Source organism: Nothoprocta perdicaria, unplaced genomic scaffold (genome assembly GCF_003342845.1).
Source record: "Nothoprocta perdicaria isolate Ctin4 unplaced genomic scaffold, notPer1 scaffold_40, whole genome shotgun sequence".
Taxonomy (NCBI): domain Eukaryota; kingdom Metazoa; phylum Chordata; class Aves; order Tinamiformes; family Tinamidae; genus Nothoprocta; species Nothoprocta perdicaria.
Window position 1 is genome coordinate 2,554,433 of NW_020455644.1, and position 24,874 is coordinate 2,579,306.

General features: G+C 40.7%; 1 protein-coding gene across 1 annotated transcript in view; it reads left to right on the forward strand.

Annotated features, from left to right (window-relative positions):
* Positions 1 to 24,874, forward strand: part of RBMS3 (RNA binding motif single stranded interacting protein 3) — a gene marked incomplete at its 5' end in the record, with an annotated part of 630,487 nt that overhangs the window by 510,031 nt on the left and 95,582 nt on the right. The window contains one exon of the mRNA XM_026045493.1: positions 7,490 to 7,506. Within this exon, the coding sequence (XP_025901278.1) occupies positions 7,490 to 7,506 (17 nt within the window). The remainder of the gene's footprint in view (positions 1 to 7,489; positions 7,507 to 24,874) is intronic.

The window sequence follows — 24,874 nt, forward strand, 5'->3', positions numbered from 1 at the left end:
ACATCCATATGGATGATGTAAGGCACAGTGGAGGCTCTCAGGTGGCTTCATCAGGGCTGATATGGAGAGCTGTTTCCAAGTGTTTTCTTAGCAGAGTTTGAGAAGAATTAAGTATTTGAGAAGGGAGGATATCTGAACCTTCCAGTGATTTGTGAACAGAAGTCAACCAAGGTACTTGGTGTCTCCTTAGGCATTTTGGGAAACATTCTCTATTGGTGGCTTTAAGGAGACTATCGAGAGACGGAAGCACATACAGCAAGGAGCCAGCGTGTGGGGCTGCTCCTGATCTTGCTCTTCTGCCATTTTCCCTCCTGGTCTCCCCCAGACAAAATTTCCCCCTGTCACTGAGCTGCTCCCACTCTGGGGGCATGAAGTGGTGTGAAGAGGCTGTAGTAGCTTGTGGAGCGGTATYGCAGCAGCGGCTTCCATATGTTTGGAATAGCGGGAGCCTCTTGCGTAAGTGCAATCTGTCCCCTTTACCCCCCCCCCAAAACGATATAGCGCAGCAGAGAAAAGCAGTTCCTCCTGAGTGCACTGGGGAAGCTCAAGTCTGACATATCAGTTGAAACCCTTTTAGTTGAACAATAATGCCATTATGACGGTCAGTGGTCAAAAAGCCGTGTTTCTGGTGATTTCTGGAAGGCTTTCTTGTTTGAATGGCAGTGTTTGATCATAGGATCACAGAAAGGTCTTTTCCAGGTTCAATCACGAGGACTTGAAAGAGGGATAAAGCAGCCTACACTGTACTTTGACTGCCTTAGTGTCTGTGATGTGTCTGTAATTTACCTTCTGTGATATGAGAGACATTAGAGCGAGGGGAAAGGTGCTGGATGTCTAATTCTAAATTTATCCTTTTTGTTAAAGCTTATTAAAACAGCACTTTATATGGAGCACTTCCACCAGCACCCTAGATATAGTCCTTGAATATGTAGTATGTCCAGAATTGCTACTGTTCAGCAAAGACACAGAAAAATGAGAGAAGGGRAAAAAAACAGGAGTTATTTAACTTGATGATTACACTGATATGGTATGAAAAACGCTTCTCAAAGGCCAGGGTTTGCCAGCTTCACTTCAAAGTAAGACATTCCAGTTTAAAAATGTGGATTTTGACCACAAAAAATAAACTGTAACAAAAAATATTCCAATTGTCATGAGTGGCTTTTCACTTACAGTACTGTCTTGCTGAATACAATCAGCCTCTTCAGCAAGCAGGTTGCTGCTTATAGTGTGAGACTCTTTTCCCTCTGGCCTTCTTTTCAGGTAAATTCTGTAACTTCTTGATAAAAAACAAAGCTTTGTAGGACAGAACTACTACCATGAAGTTTTAAAATATATACTGTGAATATGCTAATCAAGAAAACTGAGTATGACTCAGTACCCTATAGACTGTATTCTTAAGTCATAATTTCCATCTCCAAGCTCACCTGGTGTGAAAGCAGCACGAGTGAGCCCCTATCTCCCTGTCAACACTCTCAAGAAATTCGCTATCAATTTAGTTTTACATTACAGCACAATAAAAGTTTCAGCAACTTGAGGGTATTCAAAAGAGGCCTGGTAGAACAGCAGAAGATGTATTGTGAGAGCCTGTCTTTAGTTGATGCAGGAYATGATGCAATTGGTTATTTTCATGTCCAATTTATTGCATTTCATACTTGCCCCAAAGGCAGTGGCTCTGTTATAAAGGAGGAGCAAGTGGGCTTGCACAGACTTGAAGGTAGGAGTATTCTCATTTAGTGTTGGTGATAGCACTAAAAAACTCATCCATGCCTTAGGAGGCTACCAGTCCAACAGGAACCTTATGTGGCATCAGATTTTCCCCTTTCCACAAAATAGTTAACTACACTCCATGTCCTGGAAGAAAGAAGAGCTATTAACAGTCCTAAATGCAGGGCCCTTTCTGTGAATTAGGTGTCGGTAGCCAGTCTGGCATTTAGATGAGCATTTGCCTGGTTGTAGCTTCAAACAGATATGCAATCTTTTTGCATGGCTTATGGCCCAGGCAGATGGTTCTAACATTGCATACTAGGCATTTCACTCGAACGGGGATTTCATTTTGGTGCTTAGAGGATAAAAGATGTAGGACAGTAACAGTTTAAGGTGGGAATTAYCAGAGATATTAGAGGGTGTCTGAAGTTTAATTTTAAAGCTTTTGGAAAGATCTCTGATATTTACTGGTGGTGATTTTAGAAAAATAAAAGTAGTTCAGCACCTCAAATTGAACATAACGAAAAGATTAACTTAGGTGCCTTCTGTTCTGACCRCCATAAATAGTCTTTGATTACAGAAGATATTTCTTCATATTAATGTGGTGACAGACAGGACGTGGAATCTGTAAGTGAGTTCCATGCTCTTTCTCAGGTTTATGTGACTAGTTTAACACAACTGACATTTTAAAAATAGTTTTAGTGAAAATTACCTCAGTCTCATTACGTTGTGTTGGTATTGAAGGATTTTAGGTTTGGCTGGAGTTTTCTACCATTWATCAGTAGCAATATCACAAAGTGTATGAAAATTTATAGATAGAGTGACTGTTTCCTTATCCATAATATGAGAAAGCTGAAAGCATCTATTTGTCATGCCAGAAAGCTGAATTCGCAGGATCAGGAAAAAGATCCGCCCTTCCTTTAAACCGAGGGTTTCAAAAAGATGCTAATTATATTGATTTTGATAGGGGGTTTGTTCAGCAGATGTTTGTCTCCTAGGAAATACATGCGGACCACCAACACACTTCAAACAGACCCTCAGAAAAGAGCAGTCACCACATAATGGCTTTCAGGGACCGCTGGCAGAGCTGAATCAATGGCTTGTTTGGGATCTCATTACCATTTCTCATGCATCGGATCCTGTACCTAACCATGAACTTGAATACCTTTCTGTCGGATTGCTGCAAAAAGCCTCCTCTTCTAACAACAAACACATTAATTCTATTAATTTTCATGTTTCTAACCTTCAGCAAGAGAAGAACAATACTGGCAAAGCCCAGTGCTAACTGCTGTGCAAAGCTGCTCTTGTAATCCAGCCCTTCTTKCAGGAATAAAACGAGTCCTCAGGAGCCTGATCTCAAGCTGAAGCCTGTAATGCAGCCCTGAGGAAGCATCGCAACAGGCTTTAGCYGGCACTAGTGTGTTTAATAAAATTAAATCTGTCTCTCAGAAGTTACAGACAGTAGTCAAAAAATGAGAATAACTCAGCTACCGAACACTGCTGACAGACCTGCAGCTATGGGTGTACTGATGGTTTTTGTACACCRGCTGAGGGGAGGCAGCATACAGAGAAGAGGTGACGGGAAGAGATGACACAAGGTTAGTTAGGATGCAAGTCCTTCTGCCAGAGCCATCAGTAGGCTGATCTTCCTTACGCACCACCATGGATACTCCGCAGTGTCTGCTTTCCATGAGCTAGTGCAGCTGTAGTAGAAATACCATAGGTTTGCTCTTCGTTTTAGCCTTCCTTTTATTAACTTGCTTAGCAGTTCTTAAGCTCCTACTCTCTTGGTATGGATAAATTTAACCTGCAGAAGCAAGTACGTGAGGAACAGGGTCTCGCTTTCCTTGCTGCTGAGCATTTCAGAGAGAACATCTTGATTAATACTGTGGTTGTCCGTCAGTCTCTGTAACTCCCCGCAGGCGAAGGGCTGCGTGTCTTCCCCGCAGCTACTGCTGCTCTGCTGTCACCAGCTCTTCTATTCTGGCATTTCAGAAATTTCCTCCGTGCRTTCTGAGCAGCGCCGGCTGCACTGAGCTCCTTGTAAAGACAGARCTGCAGCTCCATGTGCTCTGCCTGCAGCGCTAGGCGGGACACGGCCTGCATCCTGTCATCCCTGTGCTCCTCAAGAACGGGCTCTGCTCGCTGATGACACGGCACAGATTCTTCCTCGTTTTCTTGGCAGTGCTGGGATGGGCTGCCAAGGGCTCGGACCCGGAACCTCTCCTTGGCTGCCTTTTACTTAGCACAGAGTCAGAGTTGCTTAATGTTTTATGCTATGACAGATGAGACAGGAGAAACCTTCTGTTGGCTGATAACCTRGCTTGATAACAGGTTTGTATCTTTGGAGCTAAATCCGCATGACAGCTTCTCATCTTGCTTTGTCTGTTTTGCTTGGGCCTTTGGAGTTCTGATACGTGTGAAAGATGTAGAGTGGATATGCCTTGCACTGGTGCTTTCTGTGGCTTCCCACCTGGGGACATTTGAGCTGTGGAACCGCCTGTCATGCTCGAATTACTGGCAAACCCATTTTTCATCAAACCTGKTTCTTAGAGGATCGTGTATGTATGTATAAATATATATTTTGTATATATAAATTTCTGTGTTGGCCTTGGCTGAGAAAGATGTATTATCACATGCTTAAGTTGTTGTCTCATAAAAATATGCTTGATTTTTTTTTGTCCCAAATGGCAGTGTTGGGATCCCAAATGTGAGCCTGTAATCAAAGAGTGAAGAGCAGCTGGGTGAAAGAGTTCATTTYGAAACGTCTGCCAAGCCTCTGGGGATGATTCTGAATCTGTGTCTTAAAGACAAACAAGAGTTAATCGTGATTTTGGAGATACCAAATTCAACTTACCTGAATTGTCCGAACAAGCTAAGAACTCCACCGAATTGCCAAATTGATAGATGCAAATTGAAGTCCAGTTATATTGAAAAAACAGCTCTGATATTTTTGTACCTTACATGTCATGGTCTTTCTTATTTGTTCAATATACTTAGCTAGTTCACTGTCCTTAGTATTTGAGCCTCTCACAAATGAATCAATTCTCAGAGTGACTTAAGGAATAATCTTTGGCCACTCTTTATGATAAGGGATGAGACTAAAGAAGGAAAGATCTGTTTGAGGTCACAGAAGAAATTTATAGTGCTAATAATAATAATAATAAGCATTGCCTTTCTTTCACTAGATTTCACTAGATATGAGTAGATCTCAAAGAAAACCTATCCTCAATCCCAATTCAAGCTATTTAGCTCCCTTTAAAGTCAGATTGTTTTGATGGGTTTTTGATGTTGTTTTTAGAGATCATGAACTTTCTAATTCTTTTCATGAAATTAATTTTCGAGAAATTTTACCTTTTTGTGCCCRTTTTTTGAGCCCATTTCTGTCTGCACCTTCCATCTGGATACTGTTTTCAATTTGTTGGCATGTGCTTTTGTGCTGAAATACCTGACAAGACAGGACTCTTGGAAGCAGATTGCAGTTTTGCTGGACAGAGAATTGAGCCATGAATGTTAACATTCACATTTGTCAGTTCTTTTTTACAGGCTTCTGCAACGGAGCTTAGCGCTTAGACAAGAACTCAAGTGTTCCTTTCAAACAGGATATCCTTTTGCTCTTCTGGCACTTTAAAGGTCTGTCCCCAATATCTTCCAAAACCAAAATAACAATTCCTCAGATATTTCCTGTTTTCTTTTGTTAAGAACTCTAAAGCACCTATCAGCTTAAAGCAGTTCCTTCTCTTCCATGCTAGCTTTAAAAGTTGCAACAGTCAAACATGGCCAATTCTCAGCATATTCCGATGCATTTGACATCCCAATCTATTTTTCTTTTGCAGCTTTCTCTTCAGTTTAGTTCTGTGCCTGTATGTTTGAAGTTTTTCACTGCTTGTTGTCTACTGAGAAATCTCAGCGCTCCACAAGAAGACAGACTTTAAGATGCTGAGTCTCCTCCCTTGCCTAAAATTAGAAACATGCTTAAGGCTTTTGTTAGATCCTGGTTTTAATTTCCTGGTTAAAGACTTCCCCTCCTTTCTGTAATGCCTTTTTTTGCCTTTTTTTTTTTTTTTTTTTTTTGGTCTGTTTGTCTTAAAATTGGCTGCTCAGCTCCATGCACAGCAAGATGACAAAGTTCTGAGAACTTCTTTGGGCTTGTGAGCTCACAGGAAGAGGATGTTGGGGAATAGGCACTTAATGGCATCATAGCTGCTTTCCCAGGGCAGCTATTCTTTGGTTTAAGAGAGAGAGTTTGGTCTCAACCTCAACCATTCAGTGATTCTGTGTCTACTCTAGTCATCCTTATGTTAGTATTATTAGTATTATTAGTATTATTAGTATTATTAGTATTTGTATTGTGTAAAGCAAAAAGGGGGAAATACGCAGTTGCTGTGCTCTAGATTGTGAGAGGCAAATTTTTCCCCACCCACAGGAATCAGTTTTCCTTGCTCCTTTCCCGAAGAGGCTGCCTCCCACAGCCAACCTGCTCGTATTGATTCGCCTTGCAGCGTATTTGGGAGGTCACCCGAGTCAAGCGCTATTATACYGGGGTCAAAAGCTTCTTCCACAGCTGATGGTCCCTTCCCAGGCGTGTGCCACTCCAGCTGCCTTGGCAGTGAAGGCAAAGGGGGCCTACACAGCTGTCAGTCTAAGCTGTGCCACCAGAACAACAGGAGAGGGAGAAGTCGTGTCCCATGGATTGAATACTGCGTGGTCTGGAAGCCATTAGGAAGCCTGCCCAGTGAGGCAAGCTTAGTATTTGTTTCCTCCTGGAAGCTTGTGTTGTGCTGCTTAATGCATTAATGTTACACTTTTCTTTCTTTTTCTGTTGAAAGTCATGGCTCTCATTTTAACAAGTTTGCCAGAAGACCAAGTCTTGGGCTTCATTGGAATCCATTCCTGAGGGCCGTCAGGGAGCAGAGGAGGGGACGCAGTAGTGCTGAGGGGCGTTTGGAGATGCAGGGATGAGGRTTCCAGGATAAGTGTGCGTGGCAGTTCAGGTCTGGGAACAGGTCCACACTGGGAATGGGGACAACTCATGCAAACTGTCTCCCAGGATTAAGGCTCCTTCCGACTCCATGGGGCGCTTCAAGATTTAAATGGCTATTAGATCAATTTACTTGGTGCCATCAGCATGTGGAAAGGCAGCTCTGCTGCTTGGGGACAGGAGGGGCCTCTGTGTGTCCGAACAGGATGTTAGGCTGCATGTAGTATAAAACACCATCAGTGTTGATTTGTAGGCRTCGTGATTGAAGTAAGGGGAAAGCAAAACCACTGCAGTCAATTTGCGATTTTCCACGGTAAAAAAAAAAAAACAGGGAGAAGGAGAAGGGGGAGAGAAAGTAGCCCAGATAAGACGCGGATAATACAAACCATATATACCCGAAGCTGTGCTAACCTTTGAAATGCTTGTAAACAAATCCCGTGGAGAGCTGGGGCAGTTTTCAAGCAGCAGCAAAGTGTGGAGAGCAGCGGGCACCGTGCCCCACACATCACTCCCGCACCGCGGTGCCGGAGCCAGCAGTGCCCGATGGAATCTCGTAAGGAAGCAGCCGCATGGCTTTGAGCAGTTGAGCACAGCTCAGCAAAGCGGAGCTGAACTAACGTGGGCTGCTGGCTTGCCAGGATGYGGATAATTGCGCTCTGCTGTTTAATCGAGTGTTTGTGAAACGAAAATATATTTTGGTGAAGTCCACCCTGAAAATGCGTCTTGCTTGTGGATCCTCTATATAGGAGAAATCAACATGTGTGTGTTTGAGGGGGTGTAGGACATGCAGAGGTAATGTTTGAGATTAAATTGTCATAAAAGTAATGAAACTTCCGCATATTATGCAATTTTGGTTTTTTGGCCAGAAAGTTTTTCCTYGCTGCGGCTGTTGTTGGTATTAAACTGTTCATAGGTGGATTAGAGTTAGGGAACATTATTAGTCCAAAAAAGTTGTTTTGTTTTCACAAAATAGACTTGCAGCTGTGTCACTGATACATGGTATTTTGCATTTCTTGGCTACCAGCCATTCTGAATGGTAAGAAGCATCGTGCTGGACAATGAGATTTCTTTTTTTTYCCTTGAACAGAATAAATCAAAGAATCCCTCTGATTCAAGTTCTTTCTCACAAGGCTATCATTTCAAAGGCTCGGCATGCAAGTCATGTCATCATAACCTCCTTCTCTGTTCTACTTTACTCTCTTCATGAGCAGTGTTTTCATGGAGGAAAGGCTGGATATTCTCAAGAACATTCTTCCTGTTTGAAAATAATAAGAATTTTCTGATTCCCTCAGGCACTGTGCACAAGGTTAATAATTCCTGTTTGTTACTTCATTCCCAATCACTTTCCATGGGACATTGCAACCTCACTCTCATTTATGCTTTTGGGCTTGTGACCCTGGGCTGCGGAATTAGAAGATTAGTACTTTGCTTTTTTCTCTATATGCTGTACAGACTGCAGTGGGGAATGATGCATACATAACTGACTCCCTCATAGCTCTCAGAAGTGCAAGCTGCAGATCCTACCCAGAGGCTCTGCTGCTGAGTATTCAGATGTCCTTTTGGTTTGGATGTCCAAATGTAAATCCCTGGAAGTCATCTTGAAAGATGAAGACCACTCAAAGTTCTACTGATTAAAAGAAAATCATCAGAAAATCATAATTCAGGTGAGAAAATGGATTTTATTTCAGAACAAAAATGCCAGGTGGAGGGTTTCTTAGCGTTTTATAACTTCTTCTTTTGTTAAATATCTGAAAGGAAGATGATTCAATATTACTAATGTTTCTAGGTACACTTAAAGATAGTGGTCTAGAACTTTTTTGGATCAAAGGGCAGCTATGAGTCACCAAAGTTTTTCTTTAGGAGTATCGTATGCCCTTATCACTATCTTTTAATTAGAAGCCCTGTCCTGTGAATTTATTGTGAAGACTTTGGCCTCGTGCAGTATCAGCATGGTTACGCCAAGGTTTGGAAACTCACTGTCTATAAAAAAATCCTAAAATGTTTAGAGCAACATAATGGTTGTTCAGAGAATCTTGATTCAGATGCCAGTGACATATTTTCTCTAATAAAAACCTGTCGCACAGACACAGAATAGCTGAGACTGTCCTTGTAAGGAAGCAATCCRTCCCCCAAGTCAATTTTTAAGTTTCTTGTTCACTTTAAATATTTCATTACATTAATTTTTCAAAACAACAAAACAAACATTCATCAAGTGAAACTAAGCATGTCACCCCTGAATCTGTACATCTGTTGCTATCCCGCTGCTTTCCTGCATAATTCATTTTAATACATTTAAAGTGTACATCTCATTAAAATTCCTTACACTCATTTATGTATAAAGTTTGCATTAAAAAGGAGAAAAGGTGGGAATAGATTTTGAGGCAGGAGGTTCATTAGCATAGAAGTTTCTCTTTCCTTCCTTCAGCTTTTCATAATTTGAATGTGTATCCATGATCTGGCTTTAGCCATCTACATCAGCCCACACTGTTCTCTGTCTCTCAGAAGGTCTCTAAGAATGAGTCATTTCTTCAGTGCCATTAGAAATTTCCTCCAGGATGTTTTGTCTTTTTTTTTTTTTTTTTTTTCGTAATGTCTTTGTTCCTTTTTAAGTGCATGAATCCTCTTCTCTCCATCCTCTTTTTCTCAATTCCCATGATCTATATACATGATGTGTTCTGTCCACCAGTCTTGTTATCAGCCTGGAGAATACCCATCAGTTGCTCAGATGCCCTAAGAAGTTCTTGCAGGTGGGCTACAGTGCTAGAAAGGGGTTTAATTTCCATATTTCATTCAGTTTGAGGTTTCTTTTCCAGTAGCAGTGCTTTTAATGACCACAGTGTTTGGTTTGGTTTCATTTATTTTAGCACTGGAGAGTTRTCCATGGTTTCTTAAGCTAGCTGTATAAAGTAATCAGTCTGGTAGCTTGAGGTAGCTAGTTTTTAATGATGATGATTTAGAATCATAGAATCATAAAATCATTATAGTTAAAAAAAAGATCTTTTAGATCATCACCTCCAGTTGTAAACCCCTCACCACCCTGCCTGCTAAACCATGTACCTAAGCACCTCAGCTACACCTTTCTTCAACCCTGCCAGGGATGGTGACTCCACCACTTCCCTGGGTAGCCTGTTCCAACRCTTCACCACTCTTTCAGTATTGAAATTCTTCCTGATGTCTAACCTGAACCTCCCCTGGTGCACCTTGAGGCCATTTCCTCTTGTCCTGTCGGTAGTTATTTTGGAGAAGAGACTGACCCGCACCTCACTACAGCCTCCTTTCAGGTAGCTGTAGAGATGATAAGGTCTCCCCTGAGTCTCCTCCACACYAAATAACCCAGCTCCCTCAGCTGCTCCTCATAAAGCCTGTGCTCCAGCCTCTTCACCAGYTTTGATGCCCTTCTCTGGACATGCTCCAGCCCCTCCAGGTCCTCCTTGTAGTGAGGAGCCCAAAACCGAGCAGTGTTTGAGGTGCGGCCTTGCCAGGGCCCAGTGTAGTCCTGGTGGCTGCGCTGTYCCTGATAGAAGCCAGGATGCCGATGGCCTTCCTGGCTACCTGCGCCCCACTGCTGGCTGGCTGTTGTCTGACACCCCTAGGCTGATGTCTTCCTTTAGCGACTCTGCTGAAATTCTTCTCTGAAATGCCTCATAAATAATTAGGATTTTGTGTGTTTTCTGATTAAAGTAATAGTAAAGAGTGATCAGATTGTTAAAAGCTACTTATAAAGATGTAAATTAAAAGAGGAGAATTTAAAGAATTAACTTTAAGAATTAGTCACATGAGGAACACATGATATTTAATGCAAATTGTTATACATATTTATATATATAATGGTGCCTATCTGATTCTCTGCATCTTTTACCTTCAGTTTTTGAAATTTATTGCTTAAGAACCTCATGAAAGGTATAGGATATGTGAAGTTAAAAAGTGAAATACAAATCAATGATCTGCTTGACTAACCTTTCTCCTGATTGGAAATGGGAGTTTAAATCCTTGTTTGGAAAACCTTACTGAGTTTACATGGGAAACTCCTCTTGGCTTCCTAGATAGGCTGCAATGTCAGTCACAGAGGGACAGACTGAAGGTCATGTATGAGCCCTCTAAAAAAGATTAGGTCAGATGTGTTCACTTTGGTTTCCTGGAGATTTAGTCTGAGTTACAGCTGGGAAAGGAAAATGCAAGAGACTTTCCCTCTGAGCAAAAGTATTTAGTTTTATTCTGATGCCCTTGCTCCAAATAAACAGCAGAGGTTTGAATTCAGCACGAGTGTAGCACTGTTGAATGCAGGTTATGAACCACGAGACATGAGCCGAGCCCTTGGGTCCCGCTGTAGAGGCAGCCAGCTCCCCCGTGCTGTAATTGCCYCCCCTCTCCCTTCCCCAAAACATCCGTCTCTTGTGCAGCAGGGGAGCAGCTYTCTAGTGCAGACTGTAGTGAGGCGAGTTCATAAATGCTGAACGTTTAGAGAAAAAGTCTTTCTCACCGACTCTGAGCATGATGTCTGTGTGAGTAGGTGTTGCTGGGCTTTGTATTGGTGCACTTGTTTTGTATTTCGTATGGTGCATTATCTGCTCCAACCCAGYGTGCAAATCTAGCAAACGATACAACACTGGAAAGGACAGGGCTTGGGAGCAGACTTGGAGGACAATTTCTCTTTGAAAAGTCTTAGCAGTAGGAATGACTTCACTGGGAAATTCCTTGTTTGTGCTTTTTCTTTGCAGTCAAATGTGCATCAGGGTAGGAATCACACCATTTATTTGAAGACTCAGATATTGGAAGAATGTAAAATTTTAGAGAGCACAGTGACATACTCAGGTTGATTTTTCTGGGTAATACTGGGTAATTTCATACATATTCGAGCAAGATTAATGAGGGCGAAACCTGCCATACATCTTCAGAGACTCGGAATGACAAGGCAAATAATGTCGTCTTACAGGCAGCTTATTCCACAGATGTCTACAATTTGCTTTCTTGAACTTTCCTTTCATGGATGTGGTACTGAGCGTTGTCTGGAGCACACGGGGTGTCAGCCTGCTCAGGTGGTTGCTGCTTTGCTGCAATAACCTCTATTTGGCTGCCGCGTTCCCCTCTGCTGTCGCCTCTGGGCTTCTGTGGCTCTGTGTGGAATGAAGCTGGGACAAAAGCTACCAGCGCTCTTTGTTACTACTTTTATCAGCTAGGAAAATAAGAGCAAAAATGGTTCTTATTTAAAACTAATATTGGCACACATAATCAGTATGTGGACCCAAGTGTTTTTGTGCTTTTAGCCTTTCCACTGCCCACAGCTGCACTTGTTGTGTTACAGCACCTTTATTTAATTTCATCTTAAATTACATTATCCTGTAATCTCTCAGTGTCAGAGACTGGATTTGTCTATGGTTGGAAAGCTCCCAGAAAAATGAGGCTGGGAACTATCAAGTGCTACTGCAGTGCAAGAAATGGTTGATTAGGCTAAGGTCAGGTCAGTGGCTTATTCCTGATTGAGACAGAATTTCACGTCCCCTCGTATTAAACTTCAGTGATGTGCAGCATACTTTAGTCAATAAATAGCATTTTGCTGTTCATGCCCATTGGAAATAATACATGATGCTGCAAGTATTGATCAAAGAGTTCTACTCTGTTAATCCCTTTGCTTGTAGCAATGTTAAATATTTACAGATTCTCCTTTAGTATCCTAAAGAGTGTTTTAGCCTTGCTGAGGGTGCTTTTCTGCTCTGTGCAGGTTTTACAAGTATATTCTTTTTCTTCTTTCCCAGCCCCCATATGCGACATAAAGCATTATACTGTGCTTATACTTACCACTTTTAATGCTTTATTGCATTCGCCTGTTCTGAATGTATAAATTGATTGGAATGATGTAGTAATTCAGAATTAAAAAGGAGGATGCCTGAGAGATAACATCCATCAGTGCCTAATCTCCAAGTGTCTGCCTTAAAGTGAGGACAAAGAGAGGCTGGCACTGTGCAGAATGCTCTGCGACAAAGCAGATAACAAAGACAACACATTCATATCAGGTTTATTTGCCTAAATGTTAATGAAATTATCTGAAAATTATCAGAGCAGTAAAAATTGAGTTATTTTTCCCATGGCTGCTTGTCTTCTGCATCTATGTTCTCAACAAAGAGTCTCTGAGAGGTTTGTAACAGAAGATACGATGAATCCTATAGGCTTTCTGTCTCCTGTACTTGTTCATTGACCTCATGTAAATGTAATCATTTATCCTCAATTTTTTACACTAATATGTCGAAGGCAGACTTGATATTGTCAGACATGGAATGGAATACGCTCCAGGAAACCTTCTTTCCAGTGGAGAGGTGACAAATGAAAAAGAAAATAAAAATGGATTTTGCAATTTAAAGCATAGTGTGCTCAGAGAAGAATGCATAGCCAGCTATAATGTGATATGATTCATTTCTATATATGCAGGGAAGGATTTTACACAAAAGCTTTATGGGAGATGTACAGGCTATTTAAAGTAACATGAAGACTCTTCTCTGTAATGGTGCTTGCTTAATCTATGAAGAACTAAAAGAAAGGTTTAAATGCTTGTGTTTGCTCTCTTATCTTTCAATAAGATGTCACATTATGCCTCATTCCATTACTTATTTAATCATCCTTTAAACACAGTTATGTGTTTAGAGGGAAAGCCTGGAAAAGAGAGCAAGACAAAATGAACACATGCTTCTTTTGCTGAATTCTTGAAGCTCTTGCTCATGCTCCGCAAAGAAAGTGCATTTTAGATACATGTGAAGCTGGTGGAAGGAAAGATCAGTGCTGTAAGTTGACAATTTTGCAAGGCTTTGAAGGATTTCCTCTTCCTCGAGGTATTTTGTGATCAGTTGCATATAGAGTTTAGTGCTTGAGCTGCTGCTCAGTGAAGATTTGAGGCTGTGATTCAGAGTTCAGGTTTCATCTGAGGACTAGCATAAATATCCAAGTTTTCCAATCTTTAATACAATATTAAATTTCAGCGTGGGTATTGGAAGGGATAGAGTGTATCTAAAAACCTAATGTGCTTCTAGGTAATTTTTTAGGGGTGGAAGATGAATTTAAATAATAGCTGTTACTGGGGAAGGGGAATGTGGCAGTCCTGTGGTTGATGGTGAAGTGGCAAATAGGGGTGGCATTTTCCCCTTTTTCCATCTGTGCCTGAGAACAGAGATCTGTTCACATTTAGGACCAGCACTTGGCCCTTCAAGGACTCCTGCAGTCTGTGAAATACATGGTGAACTGATGCCCCTAAACTTTGCCCAGTGAATTGCYACAAAATTGGACACATAGGCAGTGTGAATGACTCCCAGCACAATGGTCTGAGTCACGGAATCCAGACCTGCAGGTTTCTAAACCTGGACCTTAGTTATGACACCAGAATAAATATTTGTGATTCTCCTGATCCTCCTTAGTGGCTTTCAAATGCAGTATAATAGGACAGTATACTGGTAGGTATACATCAGCCAAGAGGAGCATCAAGGAAAGCTGCTTTTCTTTCTATTAAGGATACATTTTGCTATGCAAATGATCCACTAAAGATTTGAGGCTTGGAAACTTTCATGATAATTTGGTCTGTGACATGAGAAGGAGCCCTCTGCCATCCCACCCCACGGGTCCCCAATTTCTACCTTCCATGCATTATAACTTAAAATGACAAAGTGGTCATTGTCATATTAGTAACTTAGATGGGATAGAATTACAGCACAAACCTCATGCTCAACTAAATATGTTTTTCACAGTATCTGTGTAAACGTATTTATTTGCAATGTTTTGTTGATTCATACTCTTTGTTTCAGCAATTTGCCAGTATCATATGGTTGCTCTTAAGATTTAATGGATTGCTGAAACAATTGTAAACCRGTACCTTGTACTGAAACAGAACTGTGGCAACAGAGAAGCCCCTGTAGTGGATGCCAGCTTGCAAAACTGTTCAGGAGCAAAAGAGGCAGTGATTCTTCATTCTGGAGGGAGGAAGAAAAAAGATTAGATATATTTTCCAGTGAAATGAGCAGTGTGTGGAATCATGTTGCAGAGCATAAAATACAAGGGCAAGTATTTTCTAGTTTGGGAATATTCCCATGATCAGAACTGTGCAATGAAGAGCTTAAATTTTTGCAGGCGGTGGACGTTTAGAAAAGTGTGTTTGCTGGAGTAGCTGTCACTCACAAGAGCAAAAAGCTCTTTTGTACCTTGTAAGCCCATGTGGCCCAACAGAGGTAGTTTTGTGTTGATGCTGAGTGATTGCGTGCTTTCCGGGTCATCCGTGTTAACGTTTTGATTATAGTGGTGAGTTACAGAGGATGAGCTGCAGCCACTGTGATGTTACCCGGGAATGTACTTAGATGAAGAAAAGAACTTTTATCTAACTACAAAGCTTTGAAGCCAAGTCAATCGCATAAACAGATGCTCTTTAAAGCAAACATTGAGCCCTCTCTACTCACTTTTTTAATGTTGTTCTCATCTGATGATCTGAATGTCCTTTGGAGTTTACTTTCCTTTTGTGGCATTAGGGATCTGGGAAATCTCAAAYGGGCTCCGTGCTCAAAAGGGATGAGCCTTTGTGAGGCCTCAGTTTCCCTAATATTCCTGCCTTATTTGGGGAGAATGTACTTGATCCTGGAGAGGACACAAAGGAAGACTCACAAGCAAGCAAGAAGGGGTGTAATCCTGCACGGATGAGAGCCCTTGGTATTACAACCAGCTTGGTTCTGCCGCTTAACCACCGCCAGGAAACGAGACAGGAACAAGTGCTCTGGTGTTAAGCCTAAGTGTTATGTCTTGATTCCTTTCTGCCAAGAGCACTTCACAGTAAGTGCTTGGCTGCGCACGGGGCTCGAGGCTCCCTCTGCACTGGGAGCTCTTGCACGTGGGCGCCGCTCCGAGCAGGCTCCGCGCTGGCGCCCGGCGGCGATGGTCGCCGCTTGCCGCTGGACGCTGTATAAAGAGCTACGTGGGTTGGTTTTAAATGGGATTCATTCAGTGTTCCTTTAAAAAGAAAGAAAGCAATAACAACAAAAAGCCTCATTTTGGATCTGTCTTTGGGTTTCGATGATTTGTATAAAGTCTGAAATCGGTCTTCTACCAGTCACACAGGACAGACTCACCTTCCTTGAACTTGATTTTTTAAGGCTCTTATCTATCCCTAGGATCTCCTGTGCTCCGAGGTTTCATGGATCCCAACAGGGTTTCAATGCCCTGCGCCCTGTCAGGCCGCACCGCAGCGACCCATGGTGCAGATAAGAGATGTGCAGCGTTGMCTGGAGAGAAAATATGCCCTAGAAGATTGCTCACCAAGAACATGTACTTAGGTTTTTGCATGGGGAGCAGCACTGAACCCACTTTATTTACAGGTGAATTTGAGCCTCATGCCATGTTCAAGCCTCAGTCAGCTGTGCCCCTGTGGGTGCTCCAGGTTCCCCTCCGCTTCTTTCAGCTGTAGGCTTAACATTTGCACAGGTTTTGCACTCTGTGGCTCTCYAGCATGCAGGCACACACTGCAGTATGTGGAATCTGATTTGGGGCAGGAAATGGGCATTCTGTATTTGCCATTTCAAGGTGAATGTTTATGAAGAGTATTTCGGGGTAGGGAATTTTATTATTGAGGCAAAGTCAGGGTTGGATTGACCTACAGCTGTGGTATGCTTTGGCTTTGTGGAAATACTGCTGTGTGGAAGTTTGAGGGATTAGCTTTTCAGCAATGCAAGCAGGGAGGCATTATTATAAGCACTAAGAAATGAGGGTAGTGCTATTCTGTTTGTAAACTGGAGGAAGAGTAAATGGCTCTGTGCTATTATTTCAGTCGAATAGTCCCTTTCATACCCTGCAATGACTGGAGTGTTATGGTTTTAATCTGATTATTTTCTTTTGCCCTGGAGGTCAAAATTTAGGGGAGAAGCCACTCTMTTCCTATTGGGCTTGTCCATGCATACGAAACTTGATTAAAGCAAGGTCAGAGGAGCTGTTAGGGATCTCTTCCTGCTTTTGGTGCTAAGTCTCCCAGTCCATTCTCATATAGACTTTAGTTCTCATGAGTTCTCTCTTTTTGCTTTTTTTTTTTTAATTTAAATTGTTTTTATCTCATGTTGCCAACAAATCAATCAGAGGAGTCATCCCTGTGAATACAGAACATCCATGGAGGCCACCATTGATTTCTCCTTAGCTCCTTCTTATTATAAAGTTCCCTGGAGTGAGGAAGATGCTAAATAGAAGCTAATAGATGTAACACCTCCCATGCATTTTCACATTCTGAGAAATACAGTTTAATTTTTTTTTCATGAGGAATTTGGTTGCTTTAGGTTAAAAATGCACTTCTTCTGTTCTCTTTTTCCAGTGCTACAGGGTAGAAACTTGCACGGTTATTGGGAGTCATTATTTACTTAGATCTACAGAAAGTGCAGGTAGCTTGCATGGTGGAAATATTTATATTTCCTGCTGTGTTAATTAGTCCTTCTAGCACAGTTTGGAAATCAGGTATTGCTCAGCTACCAARAAGTTACTTGTTAGCCACTCTGATTAGTAAAGAGATTGAAAGCCAACCAAATTATTATTGTTTTTCTTAGCTTTTCTAGACAAAAAGGAAAAAAAAAAGCAGAAACAAAAATCTGTAAGGTCATGTAAAAACCTGGCACTTCTTCCTATCGAAACTTTACTGTCTGGTAAGCCACATAAATGGCTGAATTACCATCAGAACAGTGGTCAGTGTTAGCAAAGGTGATTGCATACACATAAGGAAACTCGAGGTAAGCAGACTTCAGGTTGCCTTGCTGACCAGGATGCTGACTAGCCCACTAATGTGATCCTAGAAATAAAGCCTAAATTAAACCTCTGAAAAAGCCAGTCCTATTCCTTTGTGTTTCTTACAGCTTTTCCCATGGAGTGCTCTTTCTTGATTTGATGCTCTGTGTATAACTTGTGGTTGTTACGGTTAACCACTGTTTTTGTACTCCTTCCATTCCCATAGTTAGACTTTTCCTTCTCCGCTTGTGGCCAGGTGCCAAAGACGCCCATTGAGACAGAAGAGTCTTGGTGGACTCTGTGGACACAGGGAAAAACCAGTTGTGATATGTGGAGGAAAGTTCTTAGCTCACAACTTTTGCCTTTTGCAGATGAAATTATTGCTCCATCTTCCTCTCCATCATCACTTTTGATTCAGAGAAGAGTCAAATAGGCTTCTGAATGCATTAGGGACATGTAAAGAATGCTTTCAAACCACCTTTTCATGTTTCATATGGTACCTCTCTCAGCCCTTGTGCTGGACATTCTTGGTTACGCTGATTAGATAACCAGGATCAGGTCTGTGGTGTCTAAAAAACTGTTTGGAAGTCTTGGAAGTTTTATTTTATCCCACCTTAACCCTGCCCTCCTCTAAATGGACTGCAGGGCTCTTGGCTTCTCCTTTTATCCCCATGCGTGTCGGTTTGCCATGACTAGGTCAAGCTAAACATTCTTCAAACGCCTGCAGCTTTAGCGTTTAAGCATAAATTGCTTGTAGGAGAAACAAATCAAGCTTATAATGCAGACTTAGCAAAAGTACATTAATRTGTTTATTATTCTGAACATTTTTGGTGTAATAACTTGAAAATCTCAGTAATGCTGCTTTTAGCATCCAGAGACATTTAAATTTGTTTTGATTTTAAGTTGGAKTTCTTTCCAAATTTCAGCCTAGACCTGCAGGCATCTGTGTTTCTCAGCATTTTTTTAATGAAAACATTGCTATATATGATTGGACAGATGTAAAAATGTATTGCTGTGAAAATGCACTACTACGACGTGCAGGACAGGCTATTTTGAAGAAGAACTGGACCCAATGCTTTCAGTAGGTTGAGAGATTTGGGTAATGGTGGCTYTTATTATTATTTCTCTTTTTCACATATATGTGTTGTGAAGACTATTTCCACACCAAAGGCCAGACCAAAAAAGRAAAAGATACTGGAGTCTTAAACAGGCCCAGGCTCTTTTTAAATAAGGTTCCTTTCACTCTTTTGCACAGTAAAAAAGGCTGAAAGGAATCCTTCACCCTGAGGTCTCACTCACATTCATCCATCACCAGGCTGGAAATAAGATGTGTCAAGCTAAAGGATAAATTAATCTAACTCTAGCATAACTTAAATGAAGAAGAAAATGTCCTTGTATGTAAGCAGCTTCTCATGGTATGAAAGAGAGCTGATACACAAATATACACATTCTCCCTCTCTTACACACACAGACACCCCCACACCCCTACACACAATGTATAAGATCAAGGTTCATTTTTCTTTTGACTTTAGAAACTGATTTGCATTTACATTTTTGCCCCTTGATACAGTTCTGGCAGTGCCCTTAGCATTGATATGAACCAGTGACATGAGCTCCTGCCATGTTATTAGCAAACAAGCTATACRCTCAGTTCTTCCTGATCAGAATCACTAACTAATCACTGTTTAGAATGCTTTTGTAATTTGATAGCTGGTTTTATGATTGAACTGTCCTTTCGTTCTCTTTTCTGTSTGTTTCTATAACACTCAATATCTTGGAGTATTGTTGTACAGAAGTATTATTGACAATCAAAAAGGCTAGAAGAGATCAAATCTCACTACATTTTGGTAAGCACATCTGTGAATAGCCAGTCTAATCTTCAGATCAAGGATTAGCTTCAGCTAATCTCCAGACAAAATGTAGCTATCTACATCCCTCTTCCTCACTTGGTCTCCTCTTAGAGCTATCAGACAGCAATAGGCATTTCTGGTTTGTAATTCACATGATCCTGGAAWCAGCATCTAAAATTGATCAAGTACATCAAGTACCAGGTCTGCTCTTTTTTTCTCAGTTCATTATGGAGGAATCTAAGGAGGACCAGTTCATCACATCAGATGTCTATATTGCACATATCAGATGTAAGCTGAGACAAAGCCCACCTGAAGGTAAAAGTTCAGGAACATGAGTGATGGATCTCAAATAGTAATCGTGAAGCTGATGTCAAGGGGCATCTTCATTCTTAGTGCAGCTCTACTGTTTATACCTTATACTCCTAGCTCATATTTCATATGCCATGTGCCATAGTTCATAAGTTTATATGTCATGGTTTCCTCTGGAGAAAGGACGCCAACCCTGAGCAGAATTTTCTTCCAGTGAATATGTATATAAACTTCATAGGAAGCATGATATTACAAGGAGTAGAAAGCAGGGTGATATTAACTTCATAGAGACTGGAGTCTGAGTTGCCATCTAACTTGGACTGTAGTCCTTCATAAAGTCTGCTTAGTKTGTTTTATTTAGGCAGAGGCTCCAGCAGAAGCAGCTAGCCTTCATTTCTGTAGCATCAGATACTGTTCAGAGATTCGACCTGAGAGGCCTCATGCCCTCGGCTTACAGAGCTCATTGATTTTAACCTACATAAAAAAGCACTGGGCTGGTGTTTAAAGAGTGTTTTTCTTTGGCAAGAATTGCYTCTGACTGCACAGAGTAAGGGGAACAGCAGGATTATTTTTGCCAGGTCTCCTTAAAAAACCTGCAAATCCTAGTTTGGAAAGCTATTAACATTCCAGTGAAAGAAAAAAGCAACTAGCACAAGATTAAGGCTAAGTACTGGGTGCAGTGGAATGTAAGGAACTGCTTGAACTGTGGGTGGCAAAGCACAATCTTTTACTATGAACTTAGCTGCAAGGACTGTCTCCTTCCATTCACTTTGGCAAAGATGAGACCCTCCTCCCCGTTTCCTCCTTCAGAAAGCCAGTGTGCAGATGAGCATCGTCTAGTTTCGCAAGTTATAATAAAATATGTGATAACACAGCATGCTTGGCTTGAGATTGGTAGTCCTTCAATGATAAACATTATTTACTTTGCACAGTGAACACAAAAACCTTGGACTGAGTGGTAAGGGAGAGGTCGGGTAATGGGGATTGATCTACCAGATGTCAGACTGTAGAAGTGCCTATTACTATTATCAAATCAGTAAGTTCTGGGATAGAGCACTTGCAGAAAGTGGAATAAACACTAAGGAATGTCCAGGGCCAATTTTACATATGCAAGTTTTATTTATTTAAAGTACAAAACAAAACAGAACATAGTGGCATGGCTCATGATGCAACAGGCAGGAGGGCAGGTTTCACTTTCAARGAAAGTGATTTCTTAAGGGCTTATAGATGCAACATCAACTGTATGGGTTCCAGAGAAAGCTGGATGTGGCCCAGCCTCATCCCCTCGCAGTTCCCAAATGTATGCTGCAAGCAGAGACAAACACCTACGTGGAGTTGCTGTGGTGTTAATATCTCTGCAAATTTTGCAGTCTGGCTGCAGTGTGGGAAAGATGTGTCAATTAAGAGTAGCTAACAGCAAAAGAGCAAGGGATGTTTATATGGAATATGTGTTACTTTCAATCCATTTATTTGCAAATGTGCTATTCAGAGGCTGCCTGCCTTTCTCTCTTTATTGTCTCCTTAATTTAGATAGTGGAGTCTTTGTGACATAGAGATTATCTTGGTACTTTCCAAGAAAATGTGTACACCCTCTATGTACATCCAATGTGTACAACTTCTGCTAATAATTAAATGATCACTATTGCATTTTTATTATTAGGATTCATACTGTACAGATGTGTCAGTATTTGACTCTTGAATCATTCTGAATGTTGGTGGTGTGAGAATATAAAGACATTGAATTTAAATTCTTGAGCACGTGTGAAATTCCTTTGTTATTTCTGGAGAGGCACAAGGAATGTTTGTTGTATCTAATATGTTTCAAATATATAAAAATCTCATTTTTGCTGAAAACATTGAGGGTAGCTAAAAGAAAAATTTTAGATCAAAAATGGTGAGAAGAAGAATTCACAAAGAAATGCCAACAACAACACTGAACTTCAGCTTCTTTCATCTAATTTTCATTTCATCATTCAAAGGAGGATAAGTTGGAGACAAAGTTAGATATCTCCAGACAAGGACACATGTCACAGATCTCAGAAAGTGCTGACATCCTTTAAAAGAAGTGCCATTTAAAATAGAAAAGAAAACTTTTATGTTAGAATAACATAGAAAACTGAAGAGAAGAACAGAAAATTTGAAACAGATAACTTAGAACCAGTCAAAAGCACAGTGTTTTGTGTTACTTCAAGATATTTATTTTACTATCAAAAATAATACGACTTTGTAGAATTTCTCTCCTGAAAGAAAATCGCAAAAAGTCCCTGCATTATGACTGAACAAGAATGTCAATGTTCCCGAACGTGAGTTTGAACTAATCTTAATTTGGGAACTAACACTTTTCTTTTGGTCCATCTCTACTGTAAAATATACAGGATTTTTAATTTTTCTGTGCTGTTGATATCAGAAATGCAAAAACATGTCTAAGTCCACATCACAGTTCTCTTTGTGTTTAAAATTCTGTCTACTGTGACACTACCAGAAAATTGACAAAAGTTATATTATGTTGATAGCTCTGTTGTGAACTCTTTGATCTTAAGTTGCACGGCACCATAGACTCCCTTGCATCCCAGTAATTCAAACCCCACAGTAATGATGAGAGTGATGATGGGATGTCAATGTCTTTATCATTTTACCAGGTTATAATAGAAATAAAATGATTCAATTAAATCTTCTTTTTTTTACTTTATTCTATAAGCAAAATCATAGGGACTGAAAGATCATATTGGTAACTTGCTATGTGATAAAGTGCTGAGATGCCAAGAACCTTCAAATACCCCACTCAGAAGAATTAGAGGAGGGAGCCAGCAGAGAATATTGAGCTGAATAGTTCAAGCTTTGCTTTTGTACTTTGAGGTTTTCAAAAATACGTATTTTCATCGTACTTCAGAAATGGAAACTGTAAGATTTCCAGCTCTGCATATATGTTCCAGCTATATCTAAAATGAAATACACATATTTCAGAAATCATGTGCTTTGGAATGAGACCAGTACCGGCAAATATCCTAATCTGTATTTTTGATTTCTTGCGCACACTCAGTCCTGAGTTTACATCCCTGTTAAACTAGGAGAAAAAACTTACAATAGCAACTATTTGGAATCAGTAATGGTGAAACAGTTGTACAAGTTACCTCACTCATGCTTTATTTTTAAAATACAAATTGTAACAGGAGTAGCAGATGCCATTATGTAAATYCATTTTTCTAACAGTGCTTTCAACCAACGGAAGAAAATATAGTCAGAACTGTGCTTAGTGGATTTGCATAATTGCACGTCTGAAGGGCGTAAGTGGTAATAACCGTTGTTAAATTACTTTGTAATATGATTTTTTTTTTAAATTCAAGCTAAAGTTTCTACAGCTACTAATTGAGGAGGATTAACTAGGCATGACTATTAAAAACAAACACAACCCATTGTCAATCTGATCTTAAAACTGAAATTGTACGATTTGCCTTATTCAGCTGTACTGGCTTCGTGCTTTGTCTCTTCAGATCCTGTGGCAACATTTGTGTGTTTATACTGATTTCCAGAAAGGTCAGATAAATTAGAATAGGAAGTTCTGTTGAGATCCAGCTTTTGGGAGATAATTGTTGCTCACATGTTGAGTGGGCATTGTAATGGTCTTATAGCATGCAGGAAGCTTCATGAAAAGCAGGGGACTGTCTCTTCCAGACTGTGTGGGAATCCAGTGCATCATGTGATAGTCCTGGTGACCTGCATAGTGCAAAGGAGATGAGTTTTGTTCAGTGTGTCTCTTTATTTCTGAAGTGCCTGGGAAAACTGCAGAGAAGTAGAAGATGGACCTAAAGCAAGGAGCTACGAATGTGTCAGACGTCTGTCAAGTCTTCCCCCCACCACCAATATGTTAGGAAACGTATTAGGCTGGAATACTCTTGCCTAGAGTGGACCCTATGTCCTTTTCCTCTTTGTAGTTATTACAGTGATGTAAGTGAGAAAAAGTCCTGAAAAAGTTTCTGCTGATGGATCATTGAGGTCCTTGTCACTAGAATCCGCTTGTGTARATGATTAAAGCCCACTACGAGTGACAGTGATCAGATAGGTCAGAAACCATGGCAATTACATTATGTAGTAAGAAGCCTGAAAGACAAATAAACCTCCTACATGCCACTTGTTGACACTTGTTGACTTGTTGCATTTGGAAAAGGGAAAACCAGGAGATCAAAGATTAGTTGTGGGGGGCAAAAAAAAATCGAAGCTATTTAAAAAAGCGAAATTGCTTTAGGATTTTTTTTCCTCACCAAGAAAAAAATCCATGTAATCTTTTTCATGCAATTTGTTTTTAAATTCTAATGGATTCTTTTTTCTATTCAGAATATAACTTGCATCAGTGTAAAATGGTTCACATAGACAGGAGAGTAAAAGATCTGTGGTTTTCATCTGGTGTCCTACTAACATAATCAATGTCACACAACGTTGGTCTTAAATCCTGTCTCAGTACATGGCCAAAATTTGCTTTCTTGAGAGCTGGATTCCTCCAGCACCTCAGGCCAAGAAAATACAGCTCTGTTATCTCTGCATCTGTGTGAGCGTGCGTGTGTGCATGCAAAGGGGATAGGGAGGCAGAGCACTGYATATCATCTTGCCAGCATTTATTATGTTTAGAAGACAGCTGAGTGGCTAAAGGCAAAGCAAAAGGTGGCAAAAGTTGTAGAACAGAAAGTATCATGCTGAGGTGGAGACTCTGCACGATTCCAGGTAATTATTCTGATCACGTAGAGTAGGTTACGCATTTATGAAATATCCCAGGCAGACACGCCAATTGAGTTAAACCCATTAGCGATGAATCTCACAAGAATCCCTACAGCTTCCCATCACTCAATATCAGGCATTAAGATTGAATATAGGCATCAACATACAAGATTACAGTCTCTGTAGAAGCGACACCAGAGAATGGAGACAGGCAAGTCATCATCAGGCACCGAATTCTTGTGCTCAGAATAATTGCCTATTTGCTCTGCATTCCAGCTCGATTCCTTGGGCTTAGATCTCCTGCACATCTAGTTAGAACTTGCAGAATTAATATCAGGCTTCCTGTCACCTCACTCATTACTTTTGTCAGGGGAATTCAAGAAGGAAAGTCAAAAACATGTTTTTTAGAGGCTCTTTCTTAAGGTCTTTTCCTTTTTCTTTTTTTGTTTAAATAGAAACCTGTCTGTTAGCGTGTCAGGTTATTTCTTTAGCCTACACTGAAAAGGACATCTGAATAAATTGCAATTCCACAATGCAGGTATTGTTGCTTGAAGATCATTACTGCATTATCCTTTCTACCCACAGCCCCACAGCCACA